The sequence below is a fragment of the Microchirus variegatus genome, assembly GCF_963457635.1.
Source record: "Microchirus variegatus genome assembly, chromosome: 17".
NCBI classification, from domain to species: Eukaryota; Metazoa; Chordata; class Actinopteri; order Pleuronectiformes; family Soleidae; genus Microchirus; species Microchirus variegatus.
In genome coordinates, this window is record NC_139818.1 from 16,796,830 (window position 1) to 16,818,710 (window position 21,881).

Below are 21,881 nucleotides of genomic sequence, written 5' to 3' on the forward strand. Positions count from 1 at the left end.
TTTTTTTGCATGGAGACAAATAACGTCTCTTTTTCTGCACGTTTGGTTAAAATAAATAAAAAATAAAATGATTGTTTGTGAAGCACAGGCAGTCATCTGTGAACAACTTACTTTAACGCTTTAAAGTACGCACCAAGAAAAAAGGAAAAATTATTTTTTTGCATTATTTTTTATTTTAATATTTTATTTTATTTATCGACAATCAAAATGTATTTATTTTCCAATTAGACCCTACAGTGTTTCAGATACAGGCCTCTACAAAACGGTTGAGATGTCTGTTCATAATAAACCTGGTTTGCATGATTTCATAAAGTACAACATTCAGAACAAGTCACATTAAGTGTTAGTGAGTTCAGCTTGATGCATTTTTCAATGAGATATAGTGACTTAAAGTGTGGTCGACCAAATGGTTGAGTAGTACCTTAAAGGGTTAAATACTGCTCCATAAACTGCCCACGGATAAGAGTTCCAAAGTTGGAAAATATATTTAAACAATAAGTATAAAAATAAGATAACATTTTTCTAATGCAAAAAAACAGTCAAAGTAGAAACATTGCAACTGATAAATACAGTATATGACATGCCCTTGGGCAGCAGCTGTCAGTTAGACTTGGTAATAAATAGCACAGGGGAAAATGTGAAAAGGACTTTTAAAAGAAATTGAGTGATTCCACTATATTCATTATCGATGCCCATTGGGGAGAGTTTTTCTCTCTCTTTTTTTTTACCAGTGCAAAAAAGAGGGACATTAGCTTCACATAAAAACTCAAATTGGTCCAATTTATATAGCGAACAAATTGAGTGCAATGATTTTCATTCTGTAAAAGAGTCTCATTGATTCGACGATACGGTGAAACACTTCAGGCTGCTGCTGTGAAGCCATAAAACACACAAATATCACTGTGTAAGACGTCGATCAAATGCAGACACACATTAGTTCTGAGTCATTAAAATGCTAATCGTTAATTAGTGTTCATCATCACGGTGGAAAACAGACATTTAGAGATAGCTGCAGATGCATCTTGATAAAATACAAATATAATCAGCAATGTGTGGAGGCAGCAGAGCAAAGCATTCTGGGATGATTCGATGCAGGGCAAGGTTTTCTCGGGGCTGGCTTTAATCCGGCGTGAACTTCACCTGAAACCCCTTTAGGAGATTAAAAAAGTCGTCAGACGAACGCAACGCCTGTGTTTTACCAACACCTCGACACGCCGTATACGCATTACACTCCGAGAGTGGGAGCGTGTTTGATGTGATTGTGATTGTGGTTGAGCTCTCCGCGTCAGAGTCCAGGGTGGACGGTGAGAAGAGTCAAAATACTGATGTCACGAATGAAAATAGTCACCAAACTCCGAGGGGAAAGTTTTGACCAGTCCACACATAAAAAAAAAATGTTTTTATTCCATTTGCTTTAACAGATTAACTGTTCACTGATGTGTTCTGTAAATCTGATCCTCCTATAGGATCCTGCTGTCGCCCCATCCTTGATATATTTCTCTGTGTGTGTGTGCTCTTGTACTTGCGGCATACTGAGGACCAGTGAGGGTTTTTAACCAACAAAGTGAGGTCATTTTTACAGAGTGAGGACATTTTGGAAGGCCCTCACTTTGTTTTCATTGAAATCACTTCCTTAGGTTGCAATAACATGCTATACTCAATTTGTCAAAAAAAAAATCTAATTTTGGACCCAAAATTTTACCCAAAGTTTTTTGGACCAAAAATTTTGGGTAACATTTTGGACCAACTTTTTTTGTCAAATTTTGGACCAACTTTTTTTTGTCAAATTTTTTTTTTACATTTTGGTCGACATAGTATAAGTACGATGTTTTTGTAAAAATTTGGACCAAAAATTAAAAAAAAAATCGAAACAGTTTTACATTTTATGGTACTGCAACCAGTAGTTCTATATAGATGTCATTCATGAAGTAGATATTTGTAATTGTGTTGATTTATAAAGTGGAAATGCTGGTCCTCAGTATGCAGCAAGTACAAGAATTTGTGTGTGTGTGTGTGTGTGTGTGTGTGTGTGAGGGGAGAGAGAAATACCAGATCCCCTGTTTTTCTATACATTTTAGCCAAAAATAATACATTTAGTCTACAGCACATCATAATAAACCAACGTCAGCTCACATGTTGAACATTTCCTGGTGACTTGTTTTACAGCAACAGCTCTGCGAAAAGTCTGTATAGACACAGACATGGTCTGGTAATGATATTAAAGCATTTTATTTTTTTTTCACTGCCACAGTGTCCTCATATTTGTTTGCATTTTAACATTTAATGGGTTTCAGGCTGGCGTATCAGCATACCTAAAGGGATATATTCCCCAAAAATGCTTTATTTCCAAGTGGAACTTGTCAACTGAGATTATCTAACATGGATTTGAAAGCTTCCCATAGCTCTTCATGTAGCCACGCCGATGCTGACCTGATATGAGAATCTGAATCTGAATCTGAATCCATTTTTTAATGCTAAAAAGGAATTTGACTTGGTGTTTTGATTCATTCATTCAAAAAATGCAAACAGTATCCCAAACACAAAGCATTCACATAAGGTGCAGAGGAATTATTGCCGTTATTTTTACATGCTTTGCGTTAATATGACGCATAAATCTACTCAATTTGTTAACATTAACATAATGTAGTGTAAGAATTAGTGTAAAGCAGCAGGATCCACTCCTCAGTTCTGGCAGATAAGACCATGTACTTCATTACTCCCCTGTCAGTAATCTAATAAAAGTCTCATAAAGGCAATAAAATTAGGAGATTAAGGGCTTGACAGGTCTACCAATGCGTAATGCATGCTTTTTAAGCTGCTTTTTTCCATTACTATGTTACAGTATATACAGAGGTTATAAGAATGTGCAATATAGAGTGTCTTATATCCTTTTTTATTATTTTCAACAACAATATAAACACACCAGAGCAAAAAGTGCTCAAAATGTTTTGGAAATACGTCGGCGTTCAAAGTTTTGTGACTTCTGTGCAATTATTGCTATTTTATTATATCACAATGTGATATAAAATTAATCATAACTTTGACAAAAAGCATTTTTTAAAAGCCTGAATATGTGACCTATAAACACAGGATGTCCATATAAGGTGTTGTGTATTATTCCCACAACAATTTATCCATACTACGGGTCAACAAGGGGTTCATTTTTAAAATCCTTTAATGTAAATTCTGGAAACTCCCACACTGACTGAGGACATGACTCCAGTGTCCACTCACGACTGTCTGGGACGTGGGTTTGTCTTTTGGGTCTTGACGTGAAAGAGTCCAGTTCTATTTTCTTTTCTTGTCTGTCTTTCACATTTAATATAACATTCACGTTTTGAAGAGAGCAAGCGCTTCTTTCCTGGAGGCCAGTGTTTAAACCAAGCAGCCTCATTTGGTGCAAGTTATATTATTTTATTCCCACTGTGGAAAACACACACGTGTGTTCTTCTTTGTTTTCCCTCTGCTTTGATTTGATCCCAAACATCCTTGGATCTCCAAGTTTGAGAAGCTCTCGACTATGACACTATGACAGTTCTGCTTCATCTCTGCAGCCCACTCGCTCGCACACAGAGTGCGATAATAAAAAAAACCCCCACAAAACTCCACCCACATCATCCACAGACAAACACTGCGGGAAAACAACGAGTGTCCTTGAAGAGAGAGAGCAAAATGAAACAAACTAATAAAAAATAAATAACACAAATCTGGCACAAAATGCACAGTAAGCCCTGGGTAATTAATTAACGATGTTCATATTCAGTCAAGTATTAATACCCTGCAGTTCAGTGCAAAATTGCAGCGACAGTGAAAGCTAATTAGGCCGATATTTGAAGATGTGGTGTGGTTTATTTATGGTATACACATTTCTGGATTATGTTTTTCCATGTGTTACGCAGCACAACCGTTGGTGACTGAGGACTTTCATTTAGCCAGGCTTCAATTTTCTGGATGTCACAGAGCAGTCATAAATCTTACTGCAGCGGCCAGGATGAGTGTGTTAATAATGTAAAACAAGGGCAGTTTATGAATATTCATAGTTCCTGTGATAGATCGGATAGATAGAGGCATTATGAGTCGGCGTAATGCTCAGGCCCCCGAGGCAGACGGCTCGTTCTTAAAAGCTTCATTATCTGAGAGTGTCAGCGCGTGCTGTCTCATCTGTAACATCAGCAAAGTGATCTTCAGTCTCCTGACAAAGAGTTTGGCTTCAGTGGAAACTCTTGATACTTCTCATTTCAAGGCCAGTAAAGCCAAGATTTGAGATTGATGGAGCAGAAAGGGAATATAAAATGATGATACTGTGTGTTTATGTATTTAAATGTCCAAAAGCATGCAGATTTGGGGATTAGGCAAATTGGACACTCTTAATTGGCCGTAGGTGTGAGTTTGAGAGTGATGGTTGTCTCTATGTGTCCCTGTGATGGATTAGCAAACTGACCAGGACATGACTCCGCCTTTCACCCTGTGTCAGCTGGGATTGGCACCAGCGACCCGCGTGACCCTCATGTGGAGGATAAAGAGGTAAAAGACAGATGGATGGATTGTACAGTCCCTTGAATGTATGATTTGTTGTTTTCATTAGCGCTCACTCTCTCGTCCACATGAAGGTCACTGACATAGGGCGAAAAGCGAAAGGCAAGGTTACACCCTGGACAGTTCACCAGTCCATCACAGGGCAAGGTTATTATAGTTGACGAATATTAAAGTTGAAACATCTTCGTTAACTGAAACAAAAATTTTGTTCAGGGATATAATTTAAATTTAAATGTTTTTTTTTAGTTTAAAAAACCCCGACAACAAACTGAAACTGAATTGTTTGTTTCTAAAACAAAGTAAAACTCACAAAAATTGTCATGAAAATGTGCTTAGTTTTCGTCCTTGAATTTATTTCATACATAAGCCTTTTGGGTTAATTTGAAGTGTATTTATTTTTTTTTCTGCCTGCAATTTTGGAAGGTTTTACTTGATGCAATACTTAGTAGTATCATCTTTTTGAATCTTGTACCTGGCAAATACTCCATATTACAAAAAACTAACACTAAAGCTAACAAGGCAATGAGAAATGCCAGACTCCCCCCCCCCCCCTTTCAAGCAACAGGCCTCTGGCGCCCTCTGCTGGTTATAGTGGTAAGTGCGAGTGCGGAAACACAGACAACCAGACAAACAAACAAAGAAACAAACAAATACACAGATATACTTCATATACTAACAGAGTATTTGTACTTTGAGACATTACAACGCGGATTATCTGTTTCATCCGTGCTCTTTTCACTGGTGTGAAACATCCTCAGATATGGTTATAAGCCACAGAACAGAAGACAAGACAAGAAAAATAAACACATGTAAATGCTAAAATAACTTCTAAAACATATGAAACAGCCACATACAAAAATATCGGTCAACGTTCAATCAACTCTGAGCACAAATAATCTTGCAGTGTTTTTTTTTTTTTTTTTTAAAGCAGCACACTGACCTAAGAAAGCCCACAGCCAGTGTCTGGAAGCCCCACAGTGCACTTCACTGACAGCACTGAAGCTGTCTCCTGTCATCAGTGCTGTCCTTGGCTTTCTCAGTTTCTTCAAAGACCCTTCAGGTTATCCCGAGCTCATGAGTAATTGATGACATTCTTGGTTGGTTCTATTTATAGCTTCCCCCCCATTTCCCCCCCATTCAGTACAGTGACACCTGTGTCATTCATCCTACACACACTCAGCTCACTCATCATCGGGCATGTTATTATCCCGTTGAAATTTGTCCCAGTCATAGCGGGGCGACTTGAGAAATGAACGTATAGTTTCCCCGTGTTTTTATCTCATCCCGGATGCTGTCGCATCTACAGGAAAAACAGAGCGCTCGCAGCGGGAGGTCTCCCAGCATGGGGCATGCATATTTCAAATGTGCAATCGGAGTCCATGTCAGTGCCACATGTTCTCCCGGATGCTGAGGACTTGTTCTGCATTTCTGGCCGAGTTTATGTTCAGTGCGATCGCAGGCCGCGTGATTTTGTAATACGACGCCTGTTTAGTGTCAGCACAAACATTCACGATAAAGGAAAATAAATCAACTTACAGCTAATAAAGATATCATTCTGCCTCTGTGTGGTCTTCATAAACAGAAATGATATGATGGTATCGCTTTATTTTGATAGTCCACTATATAAACAGCTGACTAGTAGACTATACATTGTGCTTCAAGTGTTTTTATACAGATTCGGATCTGAAAGTGTTTTCTATATAAATTTATTTGTAATACGCTTCTTCATATAATACTATCAGAACTCACGGAGGGAGCGCTTGTGTGTATACAGCGGCAGAGCAGGAAAGGACGCGGACAAGAGGTGTCCATGTCAACGCTTCTGAAAGTTTTCATGCGCGCTTCTTTGTTTTCAGTCATACTCCAACACGTTAGCAGCCGTCTCGCGATATTAGCATAGTGTTGCTTCCGTTTGGACATGACACAAATCACTTCCTGTGTGCAGCGCACAAATGTTTCCGTGCAACACAAGGTCTAAACCAGGTAAATAAAATCGAATAAATCGAAGGTAATTGAATATTGGGCCAAAACATCATCTCCATTAGGCAAAAGTGCTAGGCTAAAGCTAACAATAATGTGTTGTCTTTAATAAGCAGTGCCAGATACATTATATTTATTGTGCATCATTTCAATTTTAAGAATTACAGCGTATTCTATGCACGTAGTTATTTTATGGACATTTACTCCCCAAACATGGCCGTCTCCATGACAACAGCAGTGTTTTTATTTGTATTTTTCAAACCAAACATTTAATTTAGGTTAACTGACAATTATAGCAACAGAATCTATTTGAATAAGTTCATATTTTTACCCAGAATAAAAGCTTGTTATGAATTTTTTTAGTTAAGATAAGATAATAATTTAAGATCAGATTTGTTCAATAATCTGCCGGGCCATGATACTGATGCTGGCGGGCCAGTTTTGGCCCACGGGCCACCAATTGCAGACCAGTGGTGTAAACAGTGTTACAATAAGAACCACAGAGACAGAGAGTGCGTGACCTGAAGCTGTTGTGTGAACTCATCTGACAATAGTTCCTTGGATAAAGTGTTCCTGTTATTAACGTAAACACGCACAAGCCATCAAATCAAACTAGAGTACAATCACTGCAGCACACAAACAACGTAAGCGCCGTTTTTTTTTCCTGCAATTTGCACATTTTCCAGCATAAAACACACACTATTATAGAAAAGCTCGAACAAAACTTCCTGTTGGTGTGAACAGATAGCTCTTGAATGTAAGAATCATATTTTACATTTTGCACATATCCCATGATGACGTTAATGGGCCATGTTTGTGAAAAAAAGAAAGAAAAAAAAAAGACATTTCCTTGAGACTGCATGAAGATCTATCTGCATGTGCACACATGAATAAATGAGCTGAGGAGGGAAAAAAAGCCTCTGGACAAAAAGATAAAGAGATTTTTCCAGTGTTGCTTCAGATCAAGGTGTATAAAAACACTTTGCTGCCCTCTAGTGGACAAGGACAATATAATTAAATGTTTTACATATAATTAAGGGCAACATTAATCTCTTCTTTCCTATTCTAATGTTGCACCACACATGCACTTTAATGCCCTTTAAGCACCGGACCATGAATTCGCATTAACAATTTCCCCATTTACATTTGCCCCTGGCGTTAAATCTATTAAAGCTCAACACGTGACACAAGGAGAAAATTAAAACACAAGACTGTATCTCGAGGGGGAGGAGGTTGATTCTGCTTAAAATCTATCAGATTAATTAGAAAGCACCATTCATCCTTGTCCTCGGTAACAGTATAATTACATGAACATGTTCTTGGTCTCACACTGAGAAATAAGAGCATGATTTGATTCAGTCAGATTTTTTTTTTTTTTACTCATCATTACTTTCACTTAATCAATGTTTAAAAAGCCTGTGGTGTTGTGTAACAGACGGCACGGTGCAGAGCCTGTATCAGCTTGCAATGTTGGCACAGAGGCCGACGATTACGTGTTTAAATTGAAGTGCGGCTTGGCTTCTTCCAGCAGGAGCTGACAGAGGAGACAGCACTGCAGTCCGAATAAGCTGTAAAGATTAGGACAAAAAAAAAAAAGCACATTTTTTATTTGTCTGGTTTTGCAGAAAGGTAGCTTGTGCTTTTCTGTGACTTCTTATTCTTAAGTCACTGGTGTCAGAGTGAAATAACAGAATAAAGTGTGAGTCCTTCCAACAAAAAAACATGTCACAACAGAAACTGTATGAAGGATTGCACACACCACTCTGGAGAGAGCTCATGAAAAACAACCTATATATATATATATATATGTATATATACATATACATATATACACACACACACATATATAATATAATTTAACTGACAGAATATTTGAATAAGTACATATTTTCTTCCTCAATAAAAGCCCTGAACTCCATATGATTTTTTTATATTTTAAAATATTTAAATAATGTATATATGTATACATACGTATGCATATACATACATATAGATACACACATACATATGTATATATATATATTCACATATATAAATACATATATATATATATATACATACATATATACACACACACACACATATATATATATAAAAACATTTTTTTTTTAAATGATGACCTCTGCCTATACTGGAAATCCACTTAATTAAAGGGATTTACTGTCCAAAAAAAGTGACCTTTTCCTTCAAAAATAAACACACGTCAAAGCAATGAGTCAGTCTTCCAAAGGACTGTGTTTCTGCCTTTTTACATTGTTTACGTTCAGATTTAATTCTCAGTCTGGACAGTCCTGAAACCTGCACGCTTGACTTCATTATACACATGACATAGAAAGTACATGTTAGTCATTTTCCCCACTGTCCAAATTAAGTCAACTTTTTTTTTTAGCTCAATAAACAATAAGGGGTTTCGAGATGACACGTGGAAAATACTGGATTTGTGGTCAAATAACACATTTCATTCAGAAATCAAGGTATAATTCCCACCAAACATAGGTTTGGTGAGATTCAATCATGTCTTCTATAGTGGAGTTATAGAAAAAATTAACACATGTACCAAATCACACAGCATGTCCTTAAAAAAAGCCCTTTATTGTGAAGATGATGATGAAATGAAAGCAGCAGAGAGAAACCTGCCTGTTCCAAATAGAATGGAATCATTTCGGTACATGGAACAGAGTTAAAACTGGCGAACTATGACTAAAAAGCTGTAACTGATGCACTATTGATATTGATACTACGATGATGACGATACTGCTGATGGTGTGTGTCGTCAACACTGCTCAAGATAACGTCAGTAAACATATTTCATATGTTCATAAAACACAGAAGGAAGCAAATGATGACAATGGCAGGACCTTTGACTTCACATAACACGTGTAAAACATTATTCATTCTGTCAAACATGTCAGGAAGATGTAACGTTGGAGTCCGTATTTCCTCTAAAGCAGATACAAACTTAAATTTCTGTTTTGTGACTCACTATTATGACTAATTAGTAGACTAACATTTCCAACTTATTCCTGGTGAAATGGCTCATGGACACTTCAAACATCCTGCCCCCACATAAAATAATAAAACATGCAAGATTGTTCTACAGCGAAACAATTCACATTCCCTTTAGCAGCGTCCCTGTTCATTTCCTGGTCAGTGGGAGGGTAAAAATATTATTTTACCTAGTATTAAAGTATAAATCTTAAACTTTAGTAGACCAATATCATTACAGCTATTTAACTTGTCAAAATGAAAGAAATGTAAAGCTGCATCACTTAGGCTCACTTAGTATCCTCAACTACGTTAAAAAGTAAACAAATTTAACTTGTTTGTAGTTCATTTTTGTCTTTTCTGTGTAGGATTTAAAACCCTAGAGCCAAGGTTTTGATTTGTCCATTGTGGGCTACCGTTACACAACAAAAAGGTTTTCGGTGATAATTAATGAAAACGTATTTCATATTTCATTGGTCAGTGTTTAAATGGATGAGTGATTCCTTCATATAAACTGAAAACGGCTGTGGAGAAAACATTTGTAACAGCTGAAAATGTCATTAATTAATGTGAGGCTGTTTTGCTTCAGCATGCACGTGTATCTTATAAACCATATTAATAATAATAAGGAAGGCGAGACACAATTATTGATGTTTGATAGCGATATCACAACCTTATGTATGTATCAGTAGTGATATCAGTCCGATACAGTCATGTTTTTGGACAAAATTACACTTTTCTGTTCTGCTTTCCTCTTCTTTGATCTTAAAACCAGACCACACAGCTGGTCACATGGCATTGGTGACACATGTTTCTCTTTATAGAAAGTGCTTCGTAAGGCATTTATTTGCTCGATTAAGTTAGTCCAGATAAAGTGATTTTGACCAGTAACGGACTGATACCAGTGCTACATACAGTGCGTGAGCTCATCCCTTGCTGTAAGAAACAGAAACGGTTAAACTCAAGACTCGGAAGCTTTGGTTTTGTTGGATGGATGCAATGCGCTTGTGCATTCTTTTGCTGCTCACAGACCAGATGACTCAGTGTCAGCTGTGACACAACCCAGGATCAGGAGTCCAAATATGGACGGAGTTGCCCAACTTAACTTCTTGGCCCTGAGCAGAGAAATGAGGGCTACAGAGTCCACATGTGCCTTTACCATTACGTTAAGGTATTGTTACGCCTGCTTTTCCACTACATTGTCCCGGGCACGACTTGATTCTACACGGTTTGGTTGTTTTTTCCATTATAATATAGTATCTGCTTAACGTGGGCGTGGTCATCACTGCATGGCTGCATGAAACTGCCGTGACTGAATCATTAGAATCAGTTAATTAAAAAGATTAGTTCAGTACTTCCTGCATGACCAGAAAACGGTCACTGAACTAAAACTGAATGAGTTGTGATTTGGCTCGTGACCGCAGGCTTTCAGCAGTGCTGTCACTAAATCACCAGACTCCTCTGTGAAATATTGAGTTTTTAGACATTTCCTTGCTAAATGTTGGAGTTTAAACACATTTTTTCAGGATTTTTAAGCCTTTTTAACTGATCTACAGTTCGACAATACGCCTGTGACGTCATGTTTACGTGCCGCGACACTGGAGTCCAGGCCCCGTTTACCAGTTAGCTCCGTTAGCGCGCCTACCGTCGAACCAGAGCGGTCTGTTTATTAAATGAAAAGAGCAGCGCTACAGATAACCAGCGTACCTGTGTACTGCGTATGTGCGCCTCTGTTTTTAAAGTTTAGCGTTACTTTAGAGACTAATTTTAACAAACCGGAGTCACGTAAACATGAGATCACGCATGTCTTTTTTCCCCCCATCAGTGCGCGGCAGTCTGACGACGTCACGCATAGAATCGGCTCAGCACGCTTTGAACCTCACTACAGCAGGTACTAAAAAAAAAGCATGATACTATCGCTAATGGAAAAGCAAAAAAAGAGTCGAGATGTGCTTTGACCGTGTCGTGGAAAAGCGGCATTACTTTCCCCTAATCCCAGAGACCTGAGGAAAGAGGACGCCTAACATGAGAGTCAAGCTGAATAAACACAGCAGTCTATTATCAAAAAACACCAACAGCCTCAGTGTGCAAATGCATGTAAAACGGCACGTAACATTTGTGCACCCACATTGTCCTCTGCCTCCTCGGACACCTCATCAGAACGCTTCTCTGATTGCAAATGCATTTTAAGTGCCACAGAGAGAGAGAGACAGACCTCAAACAGAACACATTCCCTTTGTGCTCTCTCTCCCCACAGAGAGCTGTGTCTCTATTCTGGAGTTTGATACCATGGCAGTGTCCCCAGCCGGATTCATTCAGAGTCGGGAGCCAAAGAGCCACTGATCCTCGTGGAGGCTGCGGCCAACTTAAGGCCGATACTCTGTGTGCTCTCACAGTCTGTGGGGAAAAAAAAAAACAGGGTGTCCTCTACTGCCTTGTCAGTACTTGTTAATCCCAAAGATCCTCACGCCGTGAAGCTGGGGCAGCTTGGGGATGAGAACAGTGAGCAAGGAAACTGTGTTGACCACAAAATGGACCCGATCGTATTTGGTGTAGAAGCTGGTGAGGATGTACCTGAATGAAAAAAGAAGGAGGAGATCGGTTACACTCGAACTAAGGGATAATAACTGCTATGTTTTTTGGTAACATTTCCGAGCAGATTTCCTGTGGGTAAACATTGTGTGTGCATTTCCCTGAGGTTTGAGGAAAGTCGTTTTGATAACAACATGGAGGGATTAAATAAGCACATTCCCTGAAGTATACAAAACCCTTTTACTAATAAGTCTAATAATCACAACAAGATGTTTCCCCAAACTGGACTCTCTCTTAGCTAGAACACTGGACGTGTTTCAACTGGCTGAGCAACAGGATTGCAACATCAGGGATTATAAAACATCAGAAAACAACTCATCGGTTTTGAGACAAACAGGGAATTTGTGACAGAAATCGCCCTTCGTGTTCTCTGCCAGACTAGGCAGGACAATGCAAGAAAAGGTCCCCGGAAATCAACCTTTTCCAGCTGGAGCCTCCAGAGACTGACCTCTTCCTGCTGATAGTTATGAAACAAAAATGTCTGAGTCGTTTGAAATCAGTGCAAGAAGAGGGGGGAGTGTGAATGTGTGTGTGTGTGTGTAAGCATACACCTGGAAAACTGCTATCACTACAATGTTCAGGCTGAGCTGGCAAATCAGCACGAGGGAACCAGAGTTCTTCCACGCAACGCTCCTTGTTCCACAAAGAAGCACAAGAAGCAGCAGCACGAGTCGCTGCTGTGAATACTTATTAAAACCTGAGGTTGACTAAAGGCCACATTATACTTCTCTGACTGCGTAATGCGTTTTCCGACTGCATAACCACGGAGACCTCGAGCCGTCATACTTCTCCGTCGTGGTGACGGATACTCACTGCAATTTCCTGCCCGATCAGTGGGGGTCGCTGCGCAAGGTTGTTGTGCTTTTGGCTACAGTGAGCAATGGCGTCCGAGAGAGAAAGACTGTGGTTGTAGCAGACAAACCATGTCTAACTTTAACAAACACAGACATGCTGCATACCCACAGAAAGGTCAGCTAAAAGGTCATATAAACCATTCTTATGTTCACCAAACACAGTTAAAACACCGATGGATCAAACCGGCAGAAGCAGTAAAAACCCGTTCCAGCGCACACATTGAAAAGCGGCACCGGAGCGTCAGCATGACTATGTAAACAACGGAGAATTCACAGATTTTCATCACTCTACAAACAAGATTCAAGGATCCAGCCCCAAAATAAGAGCAAAACAACAACTGACTTTCAAGAAATACAAGCGAAAATGTTGTCTTACCTTTGCTGTTTATCAAAACAAGTTATTTCCACAAATCCCAGTCTGATTGATCATTTACTTTGCATTTTTCAACAGTATTATTTTGTTACAGAAAAGAGAGAAATCTTTGGTTATTTATTTATTTATGTTCAAATCTGTTCAGTGTTCCAAAATATTGTTATTAAATGTTACATTAAGTTGCTATATAAGTAAATGTTGTTTAAATAAAATGTTTCTTAAATTTTAAAACAATCGTGGAATGTATCGAATCATGGGTCAAAAATCGTGATTAACAAATCGAATCGTGAGTTTGTGTATCGTTACAGCCTTAATAAACACTCTTTGCAAATGCAAACCCTCCCCAAAAATAGATTTTTCAGACAAGTATTACACAGTGGTTTCAACATCTGGGACAAATTTGTAGCAGACAGTTTAGACTGGACTGAAGGGACACTTTTGTTGCATGCTTGGCAGGCACAGGTGAAGAAAAAAACAACACACTCCCACCACTACCACCACAGAGACACAAGCTCAAATCCCTGTTAAGTGGTACAAGTGAGTGGGATGGCAGTGATGTATTCTGGTCTGTCTTTTGTCTACACCATTACCAACGTCAAAACTTTGGTACAGGGTCAGGACTCACAGGTGGGACGTGGGAGAGTGTTTTTTTTGGGGTCAACAAACACATTTGCTGACAATGTTTTCACTATTTAACTTAAAACTTTCCAACATAAACAAGTGCCTGTTAAATCAAAACTTTGTCATTGCTGATGAACCCTTAGTGCTCACACGGCACGGTAAATTGCCGCAGGAATAATATTCAGCTCCTTATATGGACATCCTGTGTGTTTATAGCAGAGGTGGAAAGAGGACTGAAATATTCTACTCAAGTAAAAGTACCACTGTTTTGATACAAAGTACTTTTTAAATACTTAAGTACATGTAAAAGTACTGGTCTAAAAAGTAAGTACTAGAAAAGTAAAGTAAAAATGTAATCAGCGTATAAGTTACTTTTAAACAAAGGACAAGGGAACACAAATCTCACATTAATTATTTTTCCTATCCTCTTCAGTCACTGCCAAAATTGCCAGTGTGTGATTTTCTTTTCTCATAATGGATGTGATGAAAATGTACTTAAAATTACAAATACACAACAAACCTACTCGAATACAGCAACGCGAGTAAGTGTAATTCATTACTTTCCACCTCTGGTTTACAGGTCACATCTTCAGTTCTTTATTAAATGCATTTTTTTTGTCTTTTTGTGTGTCGAGTCAAAATTATGACTAATTTCATATCAAATTTACTCAGTTTTTGCAATCCTGAATTGTGCAAAAGTTACAAAAAGTTTTTTTTTTCTTTGTGTTTGTTTTATAAAAATGAGCCAAGTGAACTTTGAACTGTGACATATTTCCAAATTTCACAAATTCAATCTGATTTAAAACAAAATGTAAGTACTTTTTGTTTAGGTGTGTTAACATGGTAAAAATGAAAACAATATTAATACATTTATTGCCTAAAGGGTTGTATTGAATATATGTATATAGACATAAGACTCTATATTGCCTCTGTATATCTTTTAACATAGTAATGGGAGCCTAGCAGCCTAAATTCTCTGTCCTCTAAGGGTTAAACCCGTGCTGCACACAGGAAGTGATTCGTTTTATGTCAAGACAGGCTGAGGCAACAGCAACATATTACATATTTGAAAGCTGAGGCAGGCATCAGGGTTTGAACGGCCACTTACAGGACAATAGGCGTGATGGTGAGGAACTTGCGTGATGCGGTAAACTGTACGCCGTAGTCCATCTGCTCCCAGTACGTAAGGAGGCGAGCCTTGCCTTGATCCGGGGTCTCGAAGGGCGTCCCTTTGACCGTGTGCAGGAGGAGATACATGCACTGTGGACAGGTGAGAGACACAGAGTCAGAGACAGAGAGAGGAACCTGCTAAATCTTTGTTTATTCAGCAATGTCCTGAGTTTGCTTTCAGAACAAGGTAATAGAACATTTATTTGGGGCAAAAACAAGATAAAAGCTAGTTTCCTGAGCCAAGAGTGGATCAGTTCCAAAAAAGTACACATTTTGTTTTGTGAGTGTGTTTTAATGGCAGATGGATGTTGGTTTTAAAGAGAGATGAGGTAGAAGGATAACAGTGTTTTGTACTGCAGGTTACAATGAGGCAGTGTCAATATGATTTAAATATAAGTGACTGTGCCATGCCCACATCCACAGGAGTTTGAAGGTTGTCATTTGTAAGGACTGTTCCTGTAAAATGCATGAACTAAATACATCAACTAAACTAAATAAAGCCAAAAATCATAACTTTTAAATCCACTTTTGGAACATAGATTACATTTCTGAGGATCTACAAGACCAAACAGGGTTAGATGATAAAAACTTGCTGTTGCGACACAGCAGAACACCTCATCGAGTGCTGCTGCCTTTGCATGTTTCGCTGCACTGACCAGATTATGGATGAGATTGGTGAGGGTCCACACCACAGGGACGGTGGCAAAGGGGATACTGAGCAGGATGATGTGCAGGAGGCCGATGCCCAGGATGTAGGACAGCCACATGCCTCTGCTGTTCATCACCCTGGTGTTGGGGTTCACCTCGCTGTGCGCCGTGCCCACATTCATGTTGGAGGCGGCGACGTGCACACGGACACTAAACGATGCCTTTGAGCTCCGCTGGTGTGACTGCTGTCTGTCTGCTGCAAGATAAACAGAGAGACATCTGAGGCCTGAATGGACACAGGCTGCATCTGCGGTAAAAATGATATAATCTAGAGGCCAATTAAGATCAGAGGTGCAGAACAATGCAGAACTGTAGATCAACTAAAAATACTTAAAAATCCAGAAAACGTGCGTTAATCTCCAACATTTAGCATGGAAATGTTTGAAATCTCAATATTTAACAGAGGAGTCTGGTGTATTTAGTGATAGCTGCTGAAAGCTAGCGATCGAGCCACATCAGGTGACAGGAAGTCACGCAGGAAGTACTGAACTGAGCTTTTAAATGTACCGATTCTAATGATTCAGTTACTCTGAAGTCACTAGTTTGTGTGTGTCACATATAAAGGTTTCATGCAGCTGCGATGACCCCGCCCACTTTGAGGAGGTACTATATTGTAATGGAAAACCAACGTTATATATATATATATATATATATATTATACACTTAAACAAACACTTATCTGGACTGTGTTCGCTTCCTGTCAATGAGCCCTCATATATATGTTACATACTGGAGCTTTAATGCAATTACTCAGTGATGACAGACACCTGTGAGCCAATCAAACACCACGTGTGCACTGACCCTGACTTTGACAGACAGGTACATTATAGAGCAGGTTAGCATCAGTCTGCTAATCAACAACAACAACAACACCTGTGTGACAAGAGTAAACAATAGTGACTGGACCATGGTGTTTGAAGTTGTCAGAGGATAAAATGAAGTAGTGTATGATGTACAGGCTACACAATGATTAATTAAGAGGTTATAAACATTAATGTGTGGGTTTAATTGAAAGACCACACATATTAGAGTGCATGTATCTTTACACTCACACACTCACTGCAGAGAAAATGGCTTCAACTCCGAACCGCGCTGGAGAACCGAGTCCGTTATCCGCTTTCAACGATGCCGCCGTCCGTTATGTAAGTCACACGGCGGCGGCGGCGGCGGCTGCGGGGAGACTGCCGAGGCTCCGGTGTCTCAGACCGCGGGTCATCCGGCGCCACTGCCTCCACTCCAGACCGCGTCACGGTGCGTTCACGGACACGCGATCACCACTCACACACACACACATCCACTTTTCCTTCGTGTTCAGGTTGAACAGCTGCTGACAACAATCACCAAGCGTCATCGCTGATCGACCCACACACACACACACACACTCACACAAATGTACAGTCAGTCTTTTTAACCCTCGCTCTTCGCACTCAGCTGTGATTGGCTGCTTCGTTTCACGTGGCCAAAAGTGACCTATCATCATCGGATGCGTTGTCATTACGTAGTTCACGCCCCGTTATTACGTCAGCGCGGGGGCGGAGCCTCACACAAGCATGACTGACACTATGTAAATATATTTGATGACCTGATCTATCTATCTATCTATCTATCTATCTATCTATCTATCTATCTATCTATCTATCTATCTATCTATCTATCTATCTATCTATCTATCTATCTATCTGTCTGTCTGTCTGTCTGTCTGTCTGTCTGTCTGTCTGTCACATTTTAATCTTATTTTAAAGCTTACTGTTATTTGACATTATTTATTATGTGCTTATAAGATATATCATATTATAAAATAAACAATATATATAATATACAATAAGTACAATGTACAATAATGTACATAATGTCTATAATTGAAACTAAAAAACTTAACTCTATTTTTCACATTTTACGCTTACACCTTTCAAGCTTACTGTTATTTTAAATAATTTTAATGTGCTTTTATTATGGTTTTAGGTCCTATTGTTAGTGTGTACCAGTGTTGTGTCTATTCTATTCTAGCTATTTATCTATTATATATATTATGATAAACAATGAATATATATAAATAAATAGTATAATATATAGGTACAATGCACAATAATGCAATCTATAATTTCATCTAATAAGCCTAATTATCTATCTATCTATCTATCTATCTATCTATCTATCTATCTATCTATCTATCTATCTATCTATCTATCTATCTATCTATCTATCTATCTATCTATCTATCTATCTATCTATCTATCTATCTATCTATCTATCTATCCATCTATTATTCTGATAAAAGTTGCATGTAATCAGCTCAGTGAGCCTTTAGTTGAAAAGATTCAGTGCAAAGATTAACATTTTTACATCTCATCCTGGTGAATGAATGTATGAATGCCTGAAATATCAGTGACCTCATGTTGGCACCGCAAGTTGTGCTAGTGATATCATTATAGTAAGCAGGGATCATGAATCTTTATGCAAACGTCACGATGATCCGTCCATACAAAAAGCAGGGAGCATGACAATGAAGATAAGATGAAACATCTGAGTCACAGCTCTTATTATTATTATAATTATATGACGTAAATTCATTTTTGAGCCATTTGACAGTGGTGAAAATGGAAAGTGGCCGTGACGCATCTTTGGCGAGCACTCGATACCTCCGAACAAAAGGAGGCCCTTGACTCCTGATGAAGCCAAGGTGAGACGGGGACCTTGCTGGAGGCGAGGAAAAGTGACTGACGGCACTGATCCTCTGCTCCCCAAATCAAAGATCAGCAGTGTCATGTTCGAGATCCAAAGATAAGCCCTAATACTAATTTAGGCCCAGAGCGGCCCGAAGCCAAAGGGGTCAACTGTGTTCGACTTGCATGCGATGTCACACGACACCCACTGTTTCTAAGGGTAGTGGCCCTGTGATGAGAGGCATCAGACAGGTTTGGCCGGCTGACAGTGGACTCTCTCTCATGTGCTCGTAGCCTCGGGTGCTGTAGGTGTCTTAACTATGTAAACTTAGAGGTCTGTTCAACTGCGAGCGATGGATGACAGTGCTGTGAGATCATTGTTGGCGCTGGAACAATGGGCGAGTAAATGACATTGACAGAACGCACCCCAAGATAAAAAAAAAAGTGGAGTAAATATCAGAACAACAAGTTGTCATCTGACATTCAGGCACATATTTTAAAGTTACACAGTGAAGACGGTTTTTGTTTTGTTTTTTTTCAAAAACAACTCGCAAAGATGCCAAGAAAGAGAGTGGATATTTGATCGTTGACATAAGACAACTCTGGCTGCCACTGCTGATGATAAAATCAAAGCTTCAAAGTCCTGTGGTTGTATCGATTTCTTCACAACCACATACTTAATAGGTGTTTAGATGTGTTCCTCTATAGAGGACATTTCTCTGCACTTTGGCGAATGCCCACAGGTCATGGTGGCTGAGGTTTTCCCGATGCAACGTGATTCCGTTAATAGGACTCTTGCCAGTGGTAAAAAGCTTTTAATGAGGAGATGCATTTCATGTTGTAATCTGTTCTGGCATGAGCGGCTGTCTCTCTGAGTCCAGTATCATTTAAAAAATATATATATATATATATATATATATATATATTTTTTTTTATGTCATCGACAAAGAATGTGTCTTTTTCTATGGTGCGGTTTAAAATGTATGAACTCGCTGCTATCTGTTTTTATGTTCACCTGATATCTAAAGCTTGTTGAAAGGAAAAAATGGCCTGATCTGGTTTGGATACGCTATAAAAACATCACGTCACTTTCTACTTTAATTTTCCCAGTCAGAATAATTTAATAATTTACTGTAATTTAATAAGTCCAATCAGTAAAAATATGTAAGATGCTTGCTCACTGTAGTGAACATCTTTAGGTTTATTTCTGTCTACTGTAAAAACATAGTGGTCCAAAATGATGTCTATATGGAATATACAGTAAATGGCTCTTTCTTGGACAGTGTAACAAGGTACAAATACTTTGTTGCTACAAATTTCACATATCTGTACTGTTATTTGTATTTCTTGCAACTTTTACTCCACTACATTTCCTCTAACTATCTTTGTTACTCGTTACTACCGAATATAATCAGAAGAAGAAGAGTTGGTAATGGTCTGTATTTATATGGAGCATGTTTGTATATGTTTACATGTTGTACCTTTAGGATTCTGGTAACCTGTGATTGGCATTTTATTTCCTGACAACAAATAATCATAATAGTTATAGAGCTGATACAGAGCTACAATATTTTCATGCATGGACTTGACAAACCAGAGCTCCTGACTGTGCACATCCAGCAGATGTCACCATCGACACACTGTGGACTGACTCGTGCCGCCGTCCTGCAGAGCTGCTACTGTGATACAAACATTAAAGCTCACTTAAAGCCACACAAGCCCAGTGGAGCGTTCAGACGGAAATATTTAATAACTATGCACATTTTATTCTTGTACATAAGTGCATGTTGTTGCATGTCACTCATTGCTAACTTGCCCATGTTATTTTTTTTGCATAGTTTGAGTACAAATGTCTCTAAGTATCTTTATGTATTATACACATTTATTGGGGACGCCTCATGAGTTTTTATTGAAATGTTTTCTAGAGGTTTTAATTCTTCTTCACAGTCATTTTTTGGCTAATTTTGAGTTGGATTAATCACAGTCATATTTCATTACAGTCTATTTAACACGCAGCATAATCACTCTTCGACTGTGGCATTTCACACATGCAATTTGCTGATAAATGTATCTTATCAGTTTCTCATTTTAACAGCATTTTCCACACGTTTCTCTGCCAGCGGTTGGGCAACATGAACATGCTTGGTGAACTCTGCATCATCTGACTGGCGTACAGATAAACCAAGACGTGGTGAAGCCAAAAGGGGGATTTGCTCAAATTGAAGAAAGCTGATTAATTCAATTCTTTACAACTTGCCCTATAAATCTAGCGGGGAAGGCGTAATGCTGTGAATCCGGTGGTTTCAGTTAACAGTTATATAACTTTGTGGTGTTACACGTTCATGGTAGAGTTCTTCACGTCGGTGGCACTGGAGCTTGTTTGGTCGACGGATGAGCTGAAAGTGGCAGGAAAGACACGGTCGGGGCAGTTTTCTCCAATGGCAGAGGTGGACTTGTGACCCAGGCAGGCTTGGATCATAGCCTCGCTGGAAAAGGCTGACGCAGGGAGTCTATTATTGCCCCTGGAGGAAGCTGAGGATTAGAACACCAAAGAATTTCAATAAAAGAAGTGTCTGTTTGGGGGTCCGGGAGGGGCAGAGGGATGGTGGAGGTGGTGGGATGGGGGTTCTCCTCATTGTCCCAACAGTGATTGAGCGCAAGAGGAGGGGAGTGGGATGGCATTGTGTTTGCAGCTCCTCTGAAGAAGGTGGTTATTAGGGGGGATGGCTGAGGACGGGTGAGGGATAGGGAGGCTGTTGACTCTTCATCTTGTGTGAACAAAGTCTCTGGCACATAGCCCTCTTCTGTCCCTCTGTCCTGGACTCCCTTGTTTACGAGTGCCATGAATTCTGTCCCTCTCGGCGGGGACCCCCACCACCTCCAACCTGCGCCACAGCACATTGTGGGTCTTAAGTGCCCTTTAATTAGGCCGCCTCAGTGTCCGACTGAAGACCATGGAGGGTTTAGCCTCTTCCGTGTGGGACCTCGCTGAGTGATTCGCACACACCAGCAGAGCTTTGCTCACACAGCGCAGGAGGGATGAAGTGTTTGCTGCTCTAATGAAAAAAGGTTTATTTGGGGGGAAGAGTCCTTTGTCCCGAGTCTTAAAAAAAGTCCCGACAAAAGCACTGATATCATCTTTGACATGTTCCCATTTCCAGGACACGTCAGCAGAGACGAGAGAGGTGAAGATGAGAGGCACATGTCTTACTTAAGTCGACTTAAATCATGCCCGTAAACACAATGTACCTCAGGACCTTATTAACGTTGTTATCCGGTATTAATTGATCAGATATTTAATGCTTTTTAATGTCACAAATGCAAACATATGTAAAGGAGAGGGAAACCATATAAACTCTGCCTTCCTCTAACACACACACACAGCTTTGTCATTGTGAT

The 21,881-nt window shown here is 39.3% G+C and overlaps 1 protein-coding gene across 3 annotated transcripts; it reads right to left on the reverse strand.

Moving 5' to 3' along the window:
• Window positions 1–9,087: 9,087 nt before the first annotated feature.
• ormdl3 (ORMDL sphingolipid biosynthesis regulator 3) lies at window positions 9,088–17,186 on the reverse strand. Of its 3 annotated transcripts, none has more exons than XM_083903882.1 (4): window positions 16,880–17,186; window positions 15,768–16,012; window positions 15,050–15,201; window positions 9,088–12,075 (listed from the first exon to the last, which is right to left on the reverse strand). In XM_083903882.1, exons 2-4 carry the CDS (start codon window positions 15,939–15,941, stop codon window positions 11,940–11,942), a joined length of 462 nt encoding a protein of 153 aa, XP_083760008.1. In that variant the 5' UTR covers window positions 15,942–16,012; window positions 16,880–17,186; the 3' UTR covers window positions 9,088–11,939. The 3 variants fall into 3 exon arrangements, with proteins under 3 accessions (XP_083760008.1, XP_083760006.1, XP_083760007.1); XM_083903880.1 differs by having other exon boundaries at window positions 15,768–16,015; XM_083903881.1 differs by having other exon boundaries at window positions 15,768–16,015; window positions 16,872–17,186.
• Between the last annotated feature and the right edge of the window lie 4,695 nt (window positions 17,187–21,881).